General features: G+C 46.5%; 1 protein-coding gene across 1 annotated transcript; it reads left to right on the top strand.

Moving 5' to 3' along the window:
• The first annotated feature begins 455 nt into the window (after positions 1 to 455).
• Positions 456 to 19,814, top strand: Cfap90 (cilia and flagella associated protein 90). Its single transcript, XM_051151052.1, has 3 exons — positions 456 to 816; positions 17,342 to 17,458; positions 19,280 to 19,814. The coding sequence occupies exons 1-3, from the start codon at positions 610 to 612 to the stop codon at positions 19,457 to 19,459; spliced, it is 504 nt and encodes a 167-aa protein (XP_051007009.1). The 5' UTR covers positions 456 to 609; the 3' UTR covers positions 19,460 to 19,814.

Here is a 19,814-nt window from a genome sequence, read left to right on the forward strand (position 1 = left end):
TCAGAGAGACCTTACATCCTATGGGCTTGACTTTTATGCACGGTCACTCTCCTCTGTTCCTGTGACTTGACCAGCACACATATGAAATGCAGCTACCACCCCATGTTGAGGCCCATGTGTGTGGCCCATGCTCCTGTGCCTTTAACCTTTCCATTATGTTTGTGTCACACTGTCCTAGACCACTGCAGGCTTTCTCATTTTTGTTATCTGACTTCTCTAGGATGTAAGCTCCCTGTGGCCGAGGGCTGCTTGTTTCAGGGTTGTATCGTCAGGTCCTGATGCTTAGTAGCTTTCTGCCACGATCTGCAAAGTTGAGGAGTGCCCTGAGACTTAGAGCAAACTGCGCTGGGAAAGCAGAGGTAGAGGAATGGGTGTGGTTTCTGAGGCAGCTCCTACCAGGAATGTCTCTTTCAGGGTGTGGCAATAAGGACTTAGAAGGAGGCGTCAAAGAACGTCCTAGCCTCGTCACTAAGCAGATGCTGAGGACACAGCGCAGTTGCCAGGGAACGGCCAAACGCGGACGCCCATAGGGACGCAGAAGCCTCACAAGCTGATGCTTGAGGCCTGGGCTCCGTAGGTCGAGGGCCGGCCAAAACTGAGCAGCACGCGATGGACCCCAGGGACGTGAAAAAGAAGGGGAGAAAGGTGGAAAAGGAGAAGGGGAAAGAAGAGGAGGGGGAGGAGGAGGAAATCACGGCCTCTTCACTGCGGGGCAAGCCACGCCCTCTCCCCATCTCAGCGGTCTCAACTTTCAGCTACATCCCACCAAGGCGCCAGGACCCCAAAGAACTCAGCTACTTCTCCCGCGAGAGCCGGGTGAGCAGATCCTGCAGAGAGAGAGGGAGCGGGGCCTGCACTATCGGGGAGGGACTTAGGGGCTGTAAGAGACGTGATGGGGGTGGGGCTTCAGCGCTAGAGAGAGGCCTGGGGAGGGGCCACATTACTGGGGCAGTTCAGACACTAATGAGTGGGGCAGGGCTTTAGGGTAGGAAGGTCTGAGCTCTTAGGGCGGTGCCTGGGGCAACCAGCCAAGTGTTGGGGACTAGGAACTAGGGGTTTCTCTGTGAGGGGCATCAGAGACTGCTGCTGGACGACAGAGGGCGGTGCCAAGGACAAAACTATTGAGCGGCAGAGTCCAGAAGAACTGTGTAGGGGTGCGGAACTGCGGAGGGCATGGAAGCTTCCTGGCTTACAGATATGGAGCTGCTCCAGGGGTTGGTTTGGGGCTCTGAGTTTGACAGTTCCTGGAGTCCGGGGCAGGGACCCTTGTCGTCACTGCTTGTGTAGGGGCTGGATTGTGATCCGATGGCATTAGTGGGGCAGGCATGGTGAGCAGGCAAGAGAGAGGCCTTCGGCTGAGGCACAAGGACACCAAGAATGTGGCCACCACAACTAAGGGTGTAGACACCTCAGGAAGTGAGGATGGGCAGGTGCGAGCCTAATGCAAGTGAAATGTACCCTGAGAGTGAGAGAGAAGAGTTGTGAGCTAAAGGGATCAGGCAATCAGAGCCATTCCTGGTGAGCTGGCCAAAGGTGCCTCTCTGAGAACAGCGGAGAAACCACCGATTGTTTATTTCCTAAAAAGCTAAGTAACTACAACAAGGACACTGGGTCATCCATTCCACCCAGGATCTGTTGGTACATCACTGAAGTGCCAGGGCTGGTCTACTTATTGTGGCTCAGCTCCCTGGGGTCTGTCTGTATCAGGTCTGGAGTAACAGTGGAATCAGTTACGATACCGGCAAGGTCCGGGTGTGAGAAACCCGGCCTCTAAATGGCAGAAACAATGAACAGAGTACTCATTCGGTCTCTATTGCTCTGATGAAGCACCATGGCCAAAAGCAAACTGAGGAGGAAAGAGTTTATTTCATTCATCGTTCGTTCGGTATAAAAAAAAGCAGCAAAGGCAGGAATTCGTGGAGGGCAGGAACCTGGAGGCAGGACCTGATGCAGAGGTCGTGGAGAGGTGCTGCTTACTGGCTTGCTTCCTCTGGCTCTTTGGTTGAGGGATATCTAGGTTGTTTCCAAATTCTGGCTATTACAAATAATGCTGCTATGGGGCTGGAGAGATGGCTCAGAGGTTAAGAGCACTGGCTGCTCTTCCAAAGGTCCTGAGTTCAATTCCCTGCAACCACATGGTGGCTCACAACCATCTATAATGAGATCTGGTGCCCTCTTCTGGCATGCAGGTGTGCATGTAGGCAAAACACTGTATCCATAATAAAGAAACACATTAAAACAAAAACAAAGCCAAAACCAAAAAACAAATAAGGCTGCTATGAAGATTCTATGAATAATATCCTTAAGCTTCTGGACCAGGCATGATGGTACATGTCTGTCTTCCCAGAACACACAAGTCTAAGGTAGCATAATTGAGAATTTAAGGCCAATTTGGATTTCATCATGAGACCCTGTCTACAAAACTAACCAAATATATAAATAAACTCTCATCTGTAAATAATTTCCTTTATTGAATGAATTTTACATTTTAAGTGTGCAATGCCTATAAGATAGCCATTTTTTATGACTAAAGCATAGGCTTAGTGCACAGAATGAGATAAACAGCCAAGATAGTCTTGGTGTTTAAAGTCTGTGCTATTTTATTGAGAGCATATAAAAATTGTCTGGATTCTAATGTAATGAAAACTTTCATAACATATCATCTTGAGGGGCTCTGAAATACTATCCAGGTGCCCCCTAAAACGCTATGATTAAAAAAATAAGCAGATGGGGGCAAGATAAGTATCAGAGACAGAGGCTAACTTGCAGGATGAAACTAAGGTTTCTGGGGACATGAATATGAAACTATTTGTTGACCACTGTTCCATTATTTATAATAAAGTCAGCAATGCATAGCTAGATAACATTCTAATTACTATAAAATTATTTCCCTAGCTTCCTCTGAACCACTAACCCAAATGCTGAACAGTCTGGGCTTATATAGAAGGAACTGTTAGGAAGGCAGCTAGAGATTGCATGATCAGAGGGCATTAGGGCTGGACTCCTCTCCCGTAACAACTTCGACATTCTGCAAGTGCAGGGCTCTAATCAGAGGAATGGGAGGAACACGAGTTGAGGCTCTGGCCCTGGGGTCAGGGGTGGAGGAAGGATACTGCACCCTCAGCCTGCCTGGAAGGCCATTAATAGATAATCATGTAAGCCTGACTCCAGAAGCCCTAAAGTTTATAAAATTATCACAAAGCAGACGGCTTTCTGATAAGAACAAGGACATACACCCCCCCCCCCCATCCCCACCCGCCCACAGCCAAGCCAGACAGGTCGCCAACCGTTTGGACAGAAAGGCCTTTGGGAAAGGTGTTCCTAAGATTTTAGACACAGTGCAGAGCCTTCCTGCCCTGCAAAGCAGGGCAACATTCTCCCTGGCCCCGAGAATGTACTCTCCTTTTCTCTGCTTGGCTTCTACATTGTACACTGTGTGTCTTGTCTAAATCATCTCAGTGGAGACCACAAAGTCCAGACATCTGCAGGGAGACCAGAGCAAGATCCCCTTGACTGAACGAGTTGGGACAAAGAAAAACTATGCCATTCAATACCTTCAATTTAACCATTTGTTCCCCCACCTAGACTAGTGGATTCTAAATTGGCAGCTCACATAATCACATGGCTACATTTCCATGAGAGATCTCAGGTATTCAGTGCACGAATTTCAACTGTGCGAAAGGTGTGGTTCCCTAGAGGAACCTTCAAATATCTATCCCCTTAAGCCTTGCTCAGTTAATTAAATTGGAGTCTGTCTGGATCTCTTGTCTGGGTGGGGACTTGTTGGTAGTGGTAAAATCTCGTCTTTAAGGAATTTTGTAAACAGTTGCATACATGTGATGATGCAGATACGAAATCTGATACAGCTGCTTTCGAGTCACTGTACCTAAACTGCCTGGATACAGACTGAATCAGCTATTCAATTTTGAAAGGTTACGCTTTAGGTACATTTTGAACTTTGCCTACGGTGGCTTCTTGGGTTGGTTGGAACTATGGAGTCTAAGGAACGTGGCTGTGGTTTTGTTTCAGTGGATATTTGAGAACAAAAACTGCTTATATAGATATTTTATATACAAACACATGGACAAAAATCATAGAAGGTTCTTTTTTGTATTAGCTAGTTAAAACTAAGTTCTGATTGGGTAATGGCTGGAAAACTTCCCAACATCAAGAAAGAGCTGTTCTCCAATGCACAGGAAATAAACTGAGATGTCAGGTACACTGTCTGATAGCGGGCAGCTCCAGGAGGCCTTCCTTTCCAGAGAGTAGAATGCCTTTTGAAGCAAAGCACAAACACATCCCAGCAATGGTTAATACTTTCAAAATCCACTCATCACACCTAATTTCCTTTAGAATGTAGTTATCTTTTTCACACTAGCAGTTCAAAAACTAAGATTTTTGCACACGTGTGTGTGTGCACAGACACACACACACACACACACACACACACACACACACACACACACACTGAACTTCCCCTTCTGGACAAGAATGACAATCCAGTCTCTCTTCCTGAAAAGCAATTATACTCTGAGGACACTTCATGTCTACCTGCCTCTGTGGCCAGCACCAAGTGTGCCCCCCCTGAGCCCTTCTGTTTATGAGATTAGCATCTGGCACCCCGACTCCTTGAGCATTAAGACCTGTGGAACAGCCTCTTGCTTTGTCAGCAACATCTCTTTTCTCCTTGTGTTTTTTAGCATCAGATTCACTGTCAGATAAACATTTTCTTTTTATATCAACCTTTCCTTTAACATTGGCATGAGGGTTAAGAAATATTTCCATTAATTCTGGGTAATTTAGTTTCAGATTCCCAAGAACTGTTAGTATCTGTACATCTCTTTGACTCTGTCTAGGCTTCACCTTTTTATGTATTCCACGTGGGCCCAGTCTTTTCCCAGCACGGACTCTTTAGGCTCTGCCACTTCGCCAACATTATTCTTCCTATTCTGTGTCTTTTCCACTCTTTCCTCCCTTTACAAATTTACTAGAGTCCATTTTTATTTTGTAAACTTACAGCTTTTTCATTGCTTTGGATATTGTAGGCCATGGCTTTCCAGACTCTGTGCCCTCAGCATTTTGCATTTTGTCCACTTCCTTTTAAATAAAGTTTTATTAGAACACAGTCCCCACCACCACCACAGTCATACCATCTCAAGAGCAACAAGGACAGCCAAACACATCTTTCAATTCTCCTGAGCAGTTAGCTGGTACTAATGTAGCAGGACTGAAAAAGTGTCCTTTGCCCTTTTGATTATTTAGAATAACTAGTGTAAATTCTGAATTAGGTTTGCTAAAAAGTCAACTAAGCGTAGACCTACAGGGCTCACTCAAACTCTCTGTAGTGGTACAGCAGTGGTTCTGATGTCAGTGCTGTGTTCTGAATGTCTGCTCCCCATCCTCAGATTGTGTGCAGAAATCATGTCCCCTGACAGTGATGACTTCAGGATTGGGAGCTCTTGGGGTACTTAGGCCATGAGGTAGATTCACACCTTCGTAAGAGAGGACTCTCACTCCTCCTACCATGAGAATACTCAAGAAGGTACCATGTATGAAGCTGACAATAGGCCCTTACCAGACTCTGCCAGTAAGACTCTTAACATTGGACATTCCTGTTGTTTTAAAGCCACCCACTCCATAGTATTTTGGGTTAACAGCTGGATTAGACTGAAATAGTTGATGGCTCTTGACGCCCTTAGGATGTTTCATATTGTGTGACAGATTTCTGCTGCTGACAATTTTCCTACCTTAAACCAACCAAAAGGCTGGAAGGGCTTGTTCTGACTGGTGGTTTCCATGCATAGCTACTTGGTCCTGTAGTGCAGCAGGTCCTGGTGCAAATGTGTGCGCAGAAAGTCTTTTCACCTCCATGTGCCTGGGAAGCAAAAGTAGAGAGAGCAAGGCAATGGAGCTGTTTTCAAGGATGTACCTTACTGGGTCCAGCTTCTCCTTAGATTTCCTCCATCTCCCAATAGAGCCATCATCAAGGGACCTAGCCCTCAACACATGAGCTTTGTGGGACATTTAATATCCTAACCATAGAAATGAACTTAAAAAAAAAACAACACAAAAACAAAACAAAACAAAACAAAAAAACAAAACAAAAAACCCACCATAACTTGGCTTAGGAATCCTGCACAAAGAGATTGCCTTCGTGCTTACTAGCTTTGTGCTCTGGCCCAAGACACAGCCCCCTGTGTCACTCTAGCCATCTATGCGATAAGCAGTGCCAGCCTCCCGGAGCTCACATAAGAATTGATAGCATAGGGCTGAGAAGACTGTTTAGTTGTAAAACAGTTGCATAAGCATAAAAATCTAAGTTCCAGGCCCCATCATCACCCACGTAAAAAGCCGTGCACTGCTCCGCTTGTGGTCTCACGTTTCATGCTGGGAAGGTAGAGACAGAGAACCCCAGAGCTCACTGGCCAGCCAGTCTCAGTGAGCTCCAGGTCCAGCGAGAGATCTCTGAAAAGGATGAGGTGGAGAAGAATGGCGGGAGATAACTGTTCGTCAACTTCTGTCCCCACGCCTGAGCTAATGAACCAGTGTGACATGAGATGCAGTGAGCCTGGTATGAGTGCAGCTACTGTTCTTTCACTGTAGTTATTGATGATGATTATTTTTCACTAATTGCCCATTCCCAGCAACCCATCTCTTACACAGCCGGCCGTCCCTTCACTGTCAGTGATTATTACTGAGGGCCACAGTAAAGATGAGCATCCATCCATTGCCCTTGACCTTTAAACTCATTCACCCCAGAGGGCCCTCCATATGCATGCTTTGCAGGCTGCACACTTAGTTAAAACCCCAGTAATGCCCCTGAATAGGGTGACAAATCTGTCCTCTCAAGCTACCATGTAGAATGCGACCAGCTTGGCCACTGCTCCCTAGGGGGCCCTAGCAGCCTGTGTTTCCCTAAGAAATATGGTTCCAGAGGCAGCAAAGCAGATTCAGTTCCATGACATTTTTTTAAAAATTGCCTTTCTCTTCTTCTGTTGTGCACAGCATTTCTGCGCCTGAAATGGAAAAGCCGAGTTGTAGGAGAATGCCCTTTTATGAAGGGTTTGATTAAGTCCCTCAAAGTCTAACAGTAACATTAAAAAGAAATCGCCTAAGTGGCTTTAGAATGTATTTTCCAGCGTGCTAGGGTGGATTGTAGAAAGCTGTTTTGAGGAAAGCTGTGTTCCACAGGCCCCTCTCTGGCTTTGCTGGGATTAGCTGGAATCCCTTCTGCATGTGCAGAACTGCAGATGTAGAGGCGAGGGCTGACGGTGTCCTTGTGTGCTGTGAGCTCTACTCCCTGACAGCAGAATGTCCTCTGGTCCAGGGTAGTAAGAACTTCCTGAGTATGAAGGCTCGTGCAGTTTGTCCAGAGCTGGAGCTGCAAAGCACATAGTCCCAAGACCACAGCCAGGGTCCAGTACACAGGGTGTGCTCCTCCAACCCCTTGCCTTGCAATGCCTTGCTATGTTAGGAATCAGCCATAATTGACCATGTGTGGTTGAGCACCCTTAACTGGCTGTAGAGGAAGGTAAACCATCCTGTGGTCGATGTACCTGGTAGGATGCTGGGGTCTGGTCTTGGCAGTCTGGTAGACTCTTACTCTCAGCCATACTAGTAGAAAGCAGAGTGCCTCTCTGCATGCCTACTCCCTCCCCTTCTCCCCACTCCTTTTTTCATTTGCAACTATTCTGGTCTAGCCTACTGAATATGTCACCTACTTATCTTACCATTGTGTTTCCCCTAGTGCAATATCAGCTGCCATGGGGCAGTGACTAATTTTTGTCATGTTATATCCTCAGCTGTCAAAACAAGGGCTGGCTATTGGTACCCCCTCGGTACCCCCCATAAACACCTGCTGCATGGATGGACACAGGGAATGGGAAGTTTTAAAAAACAAAGACCTCAGCCACCATTTTAGAAGATGCATTTAGAAAGCCAGGGGCTCTGTTGGTGACTTAGTGGTTTAGTACTCTACCCATGAGGTGCCTGGTGCGGATCCCAGGTGCCTCTCGCCTGTGCTAGCGGCAAGCTTGTTGGCCACTGAGCCTTCCCCAGGACTGGCAAGTCCTAGAGTGTGGAGCAGAGTGTCTTCCTCCAAGGCAGGTAGGGTCTTCTGAACAGAGAGGCCCGGCTTCTCTTTGGAACTCAGCCATGAGGAAGGAGCGAGGAAAGGGAGGCGGCGACTATGTCCTTCCGCTTGGAGATTGTTCTTACCACTGGCAACACTGCCCACAAACTGGTGTGGCCTGTCGTCTGACCGTGTGCCTCTACATGCAGCGGGGTGGGCCTGTTATGTATCCAGACACAGAGGATCACACAAGCATGTGCCTGGTTTTCAGTTTTCTCATTTGTGTGTATGCAGGCTATACATATGTGTCTCTGTACGTGAAGGCATATGAAGGCCAGAGGACAACTTTGCGTGTTGCCGGGGTCTCTAACTGATCTGGAGATTGCTGAGGCAGTTAGAGTGGCTGGCCAGCGACCCCCAGGACCTGTTTGTTTTTACCTCCCAACTCTGTGAGCCCCTGCACCTGCCCTTTTTTATTTTTTATTTTCTTTAAGTGTGAGGACTGGGGTGTATTCAGGTCCTCATGAATACAAGGAGAGCACTTTGATGCAAGCCGCCCTCTCCTCCCCCTTCCTCTCTATCCTCTTCCTTCTTTCTCCAACTCACCACTCCTCCTATTTTTATTTCCCTTTTAAAATTTCTTCTTTTGGGACAGGATTTGATAATGTAACCTCAGCTGGCCTGGAACTCTCTAAGTAGACTACAGTTAATTCTGTCTTGGGGTGATAGCGCCTCTTCGTCAATGTGTTAGTACTGTAGGTGTGTGCTACACCACCCATTCAGCTGGCTCTGTTCATGTGGCAGAGTATGCTGGCATTCTTTATTTCACAGTTTGATAAAGGAATATATGAAACCAGCTTTAAGTACCCTAACCAGACTCTACGGTTCTTGGCATGAGTAAATGATGAAGAAAATACGTTTTTGTTGTTGTTGTTTCATGTCTTTTGTTTGTGGGTTTTTAACTTTTTGGTGGGGGAAAAAGAGTGAAAATTAAAATAAAATGTTTATTTAGTTCAAACTTTGGAGGACTAAAATTGTTAGCAGCAGACCTTGGCCTTTCTGAGTTTCTGCCATTTGGCCTCACTGTCTCCAGGCATGAGTGCTAGGAACTGGTGACAAGGCAAGCAGTTACACCTGTAGCCAGGAAGCAGATGCTTCCAGCCCCCCAATCCCATCAATGCTGTCCTTTTAGTGCCCTAAGGACCCCACAACAAGCCCTGGCTCTTAAAAGTACATCACCATCTTACTTTACTGCCACGCTGGGGACCAAGTTCCAACACAGGAGCTTCTAGGGATCACGGCACACATTCCAGCCATAGCACAAGGATGACTAATTGCAAGCTGATGACACAAGAAAACAGATGAACTTTCAGCCTCTGAGGCTTACCCTTACCTGCTGTGATGTGAACATCCAGAGATGCCTTGCCAGTGAGGAGGCAGGAACGCTGCAGAGGGGAGCATAGCTGGCTCTGCAGTCACCAGGGCTCCCCTTCATGATGAGGTAGACCTGTGAGCTAAGGCATGGAGTTCAAGAACTCTCCCCATATGACAGAGATACAAGCCAGCCGTGAGGAATTCTGCCAACTTCAGGAGTAAACTATTCTAATACTATTTGAGAAGTTGTAAAAATCTTCAAAGCTTATGATTCCAATGTCCGCATTGTGAGGACAGGATCTTGTCCCCAGGCAAGACATGGAGGACAGTTAAGCATAGTCCCTCAAAGGTTCGGATACCCATTCTTGACAAGCTGCGGCCCTCTAGACTGGAGTCTTGAATGCTGTTAACATTGTTTTAGCTCAGCATACAGCCTGTTTCCCACGGAGATGCTCTGGGCTTACCAGAAGTCAAATGAGGCCCTTACAGAATCAAGGATCTTGGATTTAGTTTTAGTTTTAGTTTTGAAAGTAGGTCATATGCTTGTGGGTAAGTGGAGGTATGAGTGCTGTGGCCTTGAAGAGAGAAGGAGGAGGGGGAGGAACTCACTAGTGATTTCCGCTTTAGCCAGGCTGGGCCAGGCTGGGCCTCAGGGACAGAGAGACTTAGTCAGTAGCATGGCAGAGTTTGCCCTTACTAACTCACAGGGCTCATTTTCAGCACCATTTTTGAACTCTGTGCTCCATTGGCTGCCTTCAATTGGCTGCAGTGAGGACTTCTTTTGTATGTGTGTGTATTAGTCTTTTGTTTGCATTTATGTCTGTGTGTGACTGGTATACACAGAGGCCAAAGAGGCCATCGCATCCCCTGGAAGTAGATTACAGGTGCGTGTGGTCCAGGCAGGGGCTGGGAGTCACATTCAAATCTTTTTGATGTATAAGTGTTTTTAGCCACTGACTCATCTCTCCAGACTCCACAGTGGAGATATTTACACCACAGGAATCAGCAATCACTACCAACAAGGTAGATTTCTTTCTGCAGTGAGTGGTTAGTTTCACAAAAGTACAACATTGGGCTGAAGACAGTAAGTGTAATACATTAGACACTGATTCATTTCTCATGTTTTCCCAATGTGAGTGCTGGAAGCTCTTGGTGTGGTGATTGACAACCCACTATGCCTCTTTTTCAAAAAACATGTAAGTTGTAGTGAGAATTATTTATATTTTTATTTGAAAACACCATGAATTTGTATTATATATTCCTAGGTAATTATATAGACAAATACAAAATATTTAATCTCATATTCACCCCCCCTCCCTACTTGCAGCCCCTCTAGGACACCTTCCCTTCCTCACCTCCATCTTTGTCCTTCTACTCCTCATCCTTATCTTTTCCTCCCCCTTATCTTCCTATCCTCATCCTCATTCTTCTCTTCCTCTTCCCTTCTCCTCCCCTTCCTCTTTCTACTTCTTGTCCTCCTCCCCTTTCCCATCCTCCTCAATCTCCTCTACCTCCTCCACCTCTTTCTCCTCCTCTTCTACCTCCTTCACTTCCTCCAGCACTACCCTCTCCTCCTCCCTCCCTCCTCCTCCCTCCCTCCTCCTCTTTCCCCACCTCCTCCATCTACTTCTCCACCACCTCTTTCATAGCGGCCTCCCCTTCCTCTTCTTCTTCATAACTCACCTGGGTCAAATTAGTGTTACCCAGGTGCACATAGGTGCTGGGAACACCGGGCCAACTCTATAGTCTGCACTTCTGAAGAAAACTGACCCTCAGCAGCCATCAGCTGTTGAAATCTCCTCAGTTAGGAGTGAGACTGCATAGGCCCTTCCCTGTGCTTGTTAGAGTGTTGGCTGGCTTGGTCTTCTTATTCAAGTCTGATTCCTGGTTCCCAGGGCCTCGCAGTCTCTAGGACATTGGAATCATTTATTGTATCCTCTGAGTTCTCCATACACACAAACAGAGATGGAGCCTGTGTACCTAGAGGTGGCATACCTTGGAACCAACCATGTTGCTAGGCCAGACTACTGTAAGAAAATAGAGAGCTGCCCTTTAAACTTGTTTTCGAATAAAGATGTGTTTGGTAACCATGTAGTATCATTCTCATTGCGATTACATAAAAAAATATGTGGTGCATGCCTTTAATGCCACCAATTAGGAGGCAGAGGCAGCAGATCTCTGAGTTCAAGGCTAGCTTGATCTGGGATATAGACACAGATACACACACACACACACACACAGAGAGAGAGAGAGAGAGAGAGAGAGAGAGAGAGAGAGAGAGAGAGAGAGAGAGAAGAGAGAGAGAGAGAGAGAGAGAGAGAAGAGAGAGAGAGAGAAGAGAGAGAGAGAGAGAGAGAGAGAGAGAGAGAGAGAGGAGAGAGAGAGAGAGGAGAGAGAGAAGTACAAAGAGGGTCATCAGGAACGGGAGGTAGATAAGAGAGGGCAGCAAGGGTGAATATGATTTGCGGTTGTAATGTAACATTGTAATATACATATATGTATACGCATGTGTCAAATTGTCAAAAAGATTATGAAAGTACACACATCTCTTATTTCTTTCCCACAGAATTTAAGTAATTTAATCTGATGAGGAAGAATATGTTTATATTTAATGTCACATGAAAAGGAGGAGAAAAGAAAGGACTTGGGTCCCAGTTTACTCTGAACCTTTCACCCATTATTTTTATGAGTGTGTAACTTCTAGAAAGAGAAGAGCTTCTAAGCTGCGCGTGTGTGTGTGGTTTGGGGGGGGGCGGTTCATGATATAATAAACCCTACAACCTCGGGGTGGAGGTTGGCCTCTCAGGCCACAGGTGGTAGATACCCCCCTCAGTTACCCACTTGCATCAGTCAGGACAAGGCCAGCCATGCTGCAGCAACAAGCAGCTCCACAGAGCTCAGCGACTTGACTTCTCATGCTAAATGTCAAGTGGGCTGGGCAGTGTGTCCTTGCTCAGTTTAGTCATCCAGCAGCCTCCTCGCAGGCTGCTCCCACTCCATGCTGCGTGTGTCCCTGGGGGCCAGCTCTTCAGTACTTCTGTCTGAAGGGTCACGTGCCACAGAGGTAAACTGCTTTTACCAAGTGTGTTGGTCAGAAGTATGACACAAAGTGCCACAGGCTTGGTGGCTTGGAGCAGTGGAAACTCACCTTTCACAGCTTCATTTTGTGGGCTTAGAGGGGAAGCTCAGCTCTGAACGAACACTTTGTTTCTCTTGATAGTCACCTTCCTGTCCTGTTCACACTGTCTTTCCTGATACTTGCTTCTGTGTTCAAATCCCAACTCCATAAGGACACTAGTCACATTGCATAGTGTTGCCACATTATAACATAACCTCATCTTAGTAACCCTGCTTTCCGATCAGGATGGTATTCTGTACTCTCTGGTGTAAGACTTCATCATGTGAGCTTCTGGAGGACACAGTTCGAGCCACAGCACCCGAGAGATTGCTCTACAGACTTCTGTCTGCAGCACGGCAGCACCGTCATGTGACGGTGTGACAGCTGAGATGCCCAGCTGTGTCAACAAGCTCAGAGCAAATGAGAACTTACCATCCCTTCTTCTGTGCCATGCACTTTCCCATGTCTCAACGTTTCATTTGTAATATTTTAGTATTTTTATTATGTTTTATATATTTTAGTGTGGATTTTATTTCCATGCTCAGACTGTAGTCTCATTTAAAGTAAGATTTCTCTGTTTCTGTCCTGGAGCCTAAATTGGCACCTTCCAGCTATTTTTAGCTCATTTTCCACCACTATAATTAAATACCCGAGGCTGTGTATCTTAGAAAGAAAATATTTATTTAGGTCACTGTTCTGGAGTTTCCAGAAACCACAAGTGCTAATGGTCTCACTGGCTCAGAGTCTTGGAGCAGTCAGGACATGCTAAGAGGCTGGGAATGTGCACACATGTGCTTCCTGGAGCAGTGCAGGGCACACTGAGAGGCCAGGAGTGTGCACACACGTGTTTCCTTGGCCCCTGTCTCAGTATGGAGCCACCAGACTGCCCTGATAGCCCCATGTAGTGTCAGTGACCCCCAAAGGCACCACCTCTTGCACTAGGTTCAGATCAAGTCCCAGTGCTTTTAATACCGAACAATGGATATCAAGTGTCCACAGCTGGAGACTTCAGAAGGAATAAATGAAATGCATGATGGGAGTGGAAGACACAAGGCCCATTGCACAGATGTCATCCACACACACAACAGGCTGGAGGCTACAGAGCATCAGCAGTTGGGAGCACAGGGGGTAAACTGAGGGCAGGACATCAGACACCACATACAGCATGTTTTGGCAGCACTCAAAGCACAAGACAAGGCAGAAGCCACGCTCCAGTATTTTCTATTTTTCTCTGTTTTTCAAAGGCTGAATCTGAGGGAGAGATAGACGATTCTGAGAGACTTTAATTGTGCAGCACCGAGTCTGTGTTGCGATAGCATCTCAATACCAATTGGTTTTTATTAAAATCATTTTGCTTCGAGCCACAAAGGAATGAAAGAACAAAGGATGGAAGATCAGTAATGGAAGACACACTTTGGCTCTGCTGAGGCACTGGAGAAGGACGGTTCTTTGCTGTGTGAGGCTGCCCATCTGCTAGTAATTTTTTTTTATTTTTATTCCTATTCTTCAATGATAGAAAAATTAATCTTCTGCTCTGGAACATTCTGAAATGCAGCATGCACATGGTGGGGGTGGGGTGGGGGGTGGGGAACAGGATAGGGGGTGAGGAGCACTATCTACAGTTCTCATCAGTCCATGCCCAGAAGCATTGAAATTCCTAGTCCAGATCAAGATGTCCTGGGTGCTTGCAACACCCTGGAACCCTCACAGCATGGGCTCTTAGCTGCTCCTTTTTCATGAGTTTCAGGACAGCTCATTAGAGTGAGAAGCAATAGACTTTTTTTTCCCCCTGTGAAGTTGCATATTGCAATAGGTTTCTGTGATGTGGAGCATATGTACCGATCACTACACTCTAATTTCTTCTTGTCTGTTCTTTGGACTTTGGGTCTTCTACCCGGATAAGCTCAGGCCCCCAGCAGGACCCACTCCATTCAGGAGGGTTGGCCTGCTGAAAGGACGCAGCAAGAAGTGCAGCCCAGGCCGATCCTAACAATTTGTTTCTTTTCCTTTCGTGCTTCCCCACTTCCCATGTGGTTCCCTTACCTGAGCAGGTTAGTCACCCCGTGGGAGCACTGTTGGGCATGGGATGGGGAACACCATCCACTTCTGCTTTTGTTTATGGTCCTCAGGGTGCAGAAGAGAACTACCCAATCACAAATGTTCATACTGTGAGCTGTGGCTTATGTCCCCAAACCTGCAGTATCATGGTGTTAGCTAGAGTTAGAGCACTTCCAGAGAGGGAACAGAATTGAGATTGTACTGTGAGCCTAACTACCACGCGATTGCTTAAGTCACCGTGGACATTGCCCTGAATTCAATTTCCACCACCCACATCAGGTGGCTCACAGGTGGCTGTAATTCCTGCTCCAGGGAATCCAATGCAGTTCACTGACCTCTAGCTACCTTTTCATGGATTTACTCATCCAGATGCCCACACACATAAATAAAAAAGAATATTAAAAAAAATATTCTAGCTGGGTATGGTGGCCCACACCTTTGATTCTAGCACTTGAGAGGCAGAGGCGGGTGGATCTCTGTGAGTTCGAGGCCAGCCTGGACTCCAAAGCAAGTTCAAGGCCAGCCAGGTCTACACAGAGAAATCCTGTCTTGAAAAACCAGGGGGCGGAATTGCACAGTGTGGTGGCCTCTCCGGTTAGTCTGGTCTTGCTGCAGGCCTCTCCCGGACTCAGCCAACAACTCCGGCACTCAGAAGATCTACCTGGGTCTGTTATCCTCCCCTGAAGAGGGGCAGACACGGCTGGGGAGAATTTACACCCACCATTCCTGCAGAGTGGGTGCCTAACTTGGATTTTCTTTGTGCTACTGAAGGGCGCTTGCTGTTTCTCCCAGAAAGCATTGCTGCTTCGCCCAGAAAACATTGCTTCTTCGCTTGTGCGGGCTGGGGGCCCCCCAGCTTCTGCAACAACACATCTGCACTGAGTGTTCAAGACATTGAGAGTTCCCTGTCATGCCTTAAAATGCATTTTTAAAGAAACTTAGATTTATTTGATAAGCAAATGTCTAATTTTATAGAGTCAAAGTGATTGATGTTTTCTTTATGACATTTTCCTTATTGCTTTTATGCGTAGGAGGGCCCTTATCTGCTTTTTCCCCCTCTTATTTTCTCCGTTCATCTAGAATTTGCTTTGTCTACAGTGTGATGTGAAGACACAAGGAACTAGCCAATGTCACAGCACTAAATGCTGAGAATTTATCTCCATTGAGTTAGTGTTTTTTTTTTGTTGTTGTTGTTTGTTTTGTTTTGTTTTGTTTTTAAAGCTCTGTCTAGATAATGAGTTACCTTCTCAGGGCACAATACTCAGGGCAGCTGGTGCAAGCACTGTAATGGCCCACAGTGAAGCGGAGATGGAAGCCACTGCCTGTAGTGATAGGTACAGAATGACTCTGAATTTAGTTAAGCCAAGATCTGGCAGTGGGTGAAAGTTCCCTGCTTATCACACTGCTGGACACATTCTTACAAATCTTGGAACAGCGACTCTTAAAAACCACATTGTTTCCCTCACACAGGCACTGCCAGGTGTATGCTCTCTCCCAGAGTCTACCTGGCGGACCATCCATGAATGACCTCATTGTTGGATGCTGTATCGCTCGCCATCCCCAGCACTGCCAACAACTCTGGGATCCTGCACTCTGTCCACTCAACATACATGCACACTCTTTCTTTCCACTATTTAGTTTTGTCTCTGTCCCAAAGAGGAAATCATTCTAGTATCATTATCATGAAAAAACAAACAAACAAACGAAACAAACAAAACAAAACCAAACCACCTCAGTATAAATGAGACAGCTGGTGCTCAAAGCAAATCCCACAGATAAACCAAGTACGGTTTTGTTGCTGAAGGAATCAGGGCCTTTAGAGCAACAAACCCAAGCCTGGTGTGAGAGATGAAGATTAAATACAACCTAACACGTGGATTATTTATTTTACTGGATACCACACAAACAGATCGACTAAGAACAAGTTGAGGAAGAAATCCAGAGATATGTAGAACATGGTTGTATTAACAGGTCATCTTCCAGAACATGTGCATGTGTATCTATAAATGTATAATGTGTGTTCATGTTATATATGTAGATGTATTACATATGCTCATGGATATCAAATACAAAGTTCCATAGCTATACATAGGATGTAAGAAAAATATTTTTGTATCTTACGAGGGAGGCTTGCATATAGGAAGTGTGACCATTGGCCAAGAGCTTGAAGGGTTAAGTCCTGCTTGGTTGTGCTGTCATAGCACCCAGTTACTGCTGAGTTTTCATAGCAGAATTAGGTTATATGAGACAGTCTGAGATCAGGTCTTGAGGGTGGAGCCCTCACGAATGGGTGATGATGCAACACAGGTGCCATGTTTGTAGCAGAGAGCACCCCACACCTTGACATTGCACGTCCAGCCTCTAAGCTGAGAACAGCTTGGTTCGCACTATTTCCTCATAGCAGCTTGAATGGACCAAGGCTTGAACCCTTGCAGTGGTGTCAGAGGGAGCAGACTTTGAGTAATATCTCAAGGAGGACCACCAGAGAGCTGAGGAGAGGCGCCGTCGAACCCTCGCACAGAGACTTGGTCCTGTCAATACTCCGCTCTTGCTGGCGGGGTCACAGCTGTATCTGCCCTGTGTGCTGTCCCTCCTCAGTGCCTGCTCACACAAACAGAGACTGTGCAATTCCAGTCCTCATTGGACCGTGCTGGTTCCTGTGCTGCGCCAGGACCAGAGCCTCACTTTTCAAACACACTTCTCTCTCTGTTTATTCCCAGACAGGGGTCATCTCCCTCTACGACTGTGTTTTTAACAGGAGACTAGATTATAACCAGAAATTACATCGAGATGACAGAGAACATGCAAAACACATGGGACTTCATATTAACGAGGAGGTAAGATAAGCTGATGATGCTAATAGACCATCAAAGCTGTGCATATGTGTATGTACCCATGCATACATGTGTACACATATATAGCGTGAATATACATTCATGAATGCATATATATTTATATATGTGCATATACATATATAGTGTACCCACATGTATTATGTGTATGTGTTCATGTGCATACATGTGTATATATTGAATGTGTGAATACATATGATATGTGTGTGCCTGTGTAACATTTTTATGCACTATCTATATGTATGTGAGAGCATGCAGATCTATATACACATACACATGTATTTTGTATATGTACATGTGCATATATGAACACATGTATATATATGTTTATACTTGTGTGCATGTATATGTGACTATATGCAGATATTTGACTTTGTGTTCTGTTGCTTTACGTAGCTTTGTTTGTGTGGCTTGCATCTATTTTATTGTGCTGTGAAGTTAAGATTCTTCTGTTCTGTGTCTCTATTTTTGCATTGATTTTTCTGAATGGTTCTGGGGTACTGGACAATTTAAGGAGAGTAAAATTAGAAAGTGCGTTTCAACAGCTAGTAGTCCCTGCTTGCTCGCCCACTGAGCCCTGGTCACCAACCCTCGCTTTTCTAGGGACACTGTGCTTTCTGCTCCCCAGTGTTTCCAAATGGGAGGAGTTGTCAGGAATCAGCTGCAAAGGGGGGTGGCTGGCGGCAGTGGCACCTCTGTCAGGGTTGCAGTGGACAGGCACTGGGGATGCTTTCTTTCCAGAGCCAGGCTGGGCCCATCCTGGTTTGTGTAGGCACTTCTGCCCTTTGACATGACCCTCAGTCCTGACTGAGGACGGCAGGCCTTTTAAATAGTCTGACTCTGCACAGACTACTACACAGCACGTCACATGGAGACTCTGACATAGTAGCTTCTGGTGGGATTGCTACTGACCCACAGAATTATTCCCTGTGGCTGTCATTAAGACCCCCAAGTCTACAGATGTGGTACGGTGGCTGAGTGCTTGTTATGCATGCGAGTGAGGTTCCTGGCATCTTGCCACTCTTGGAACTCTTCATTTGAGCTGGAGTTAAGTGCTAAAGTCACCATGGTGTCACTCATTGCATGGACATGGGTTTTTATAGTTGCACAAGCTGATGCATCCTGACTTGGCATTGAAGTTCCTGTTTTCTGATGAGAAGAAAGTGTCTTAAATGACATACTGTTTGACGCTCTCCCCTCTCCTGTGGAGCCTAAAGGGACTGAGACACAAGTCAATGTCCACCTAGAGCTGATATTATGATAAAGAGAGAAGAGTAAAAGGCAAAAGTTAAAGAAACAACCTGGTTCCATGTTGATGGGCAATATGCCCAGAGAGCTCTTTAAAGTGATGATAGTGAAAGGGATGAGGAGGTTCCGGGGAAAGGAAGGGTCAGGAAACACTTCCGGTGACTTGGGTGCCTGGAGCTCTCTGGCAGTGACATGGCCAAGCAAGATGTATGGGAAGAACTGAGTCTTGAAGCTCAAGGCTGCTGTCCTGTATGCTGGGGTGGAAAGGGCTTGGCAGGGGATGTGCTGGGAGAGGGCAGGAGAGGGGCTGGAAGGGGGAGGGGTGGCATTGAAGTCAGACCACAGCTGGTGCCTAGTTCAGGGTCTCACATTTCCTCCAGATAACAGGATAGTAGAGGGCCGCGAGCAGAGAGACTGGACTCCCTGGATGTGTAGGTGCAAGCATCGTTGAGATGCCATCTGGTTGAGACGTCTGATGAACAGGCCACTGTGCCCATGCACTGGAGGTAGAAAGGGTTTCTGTGTTCACAATGGTGACTGCACATTTCATCTTCCCAGGAGCAGGAAAGGACCGTGCCTGTGCTGATGTCCTCTGTCTATGGAAAGCGCATCCATCAGCCCATCGAACCCCTAAACAGAGGCTATGGCCGCGTGAACCACGTGCAGGCCGACTTCTACAGGAAGAATGACATTCCGAGTATCAAGGTGCCCGACTTCGGGCACATCAACCCAGCCTGAAGCAGTCCTGTGGTTTACAGGGCACGCTGAGGGGCCCTGTCACAATTGAGGTTGTGCAGAAAGGTACCACCCTCCAACCTCCATCTCATGTTCTGTCACCTGACCACAGGAGGATAAGCGCATGCGCATTTAAGGCAGCCCTGGCTCAGAACCTGGCCGGGAACTTTTGCGCATGTTCTGAAGCACTAGTGTAAGGGTTTTGACAGGATTTATGTAAAATGACACCGATTCATTCTGAGGACCCTAATAAAAGAAAAACTTGCCTCCTAGTGGTGGTAGCTGTGTTTGTTGTGTGCTGGGTCTCCACTCTGCAAGGATTCTTTGAGGCAAGGTTCACTGGCGCATCTCTCAGGTC

The sequence above is a fragment of the Acomys russatus genome, chromosome 9, assembly GCF_903995435.1.
Source record: "Acomys russatus chromosome 9, mAcoRus1.1, whole genome shotgun sequence".
NCBI classification, from domain to species: domain Eukaryota; kingdom Metazoa; phylum Chordata; class Mammalia; order Rodentia; family Muridae; genus Acomys; species Acomys russatus.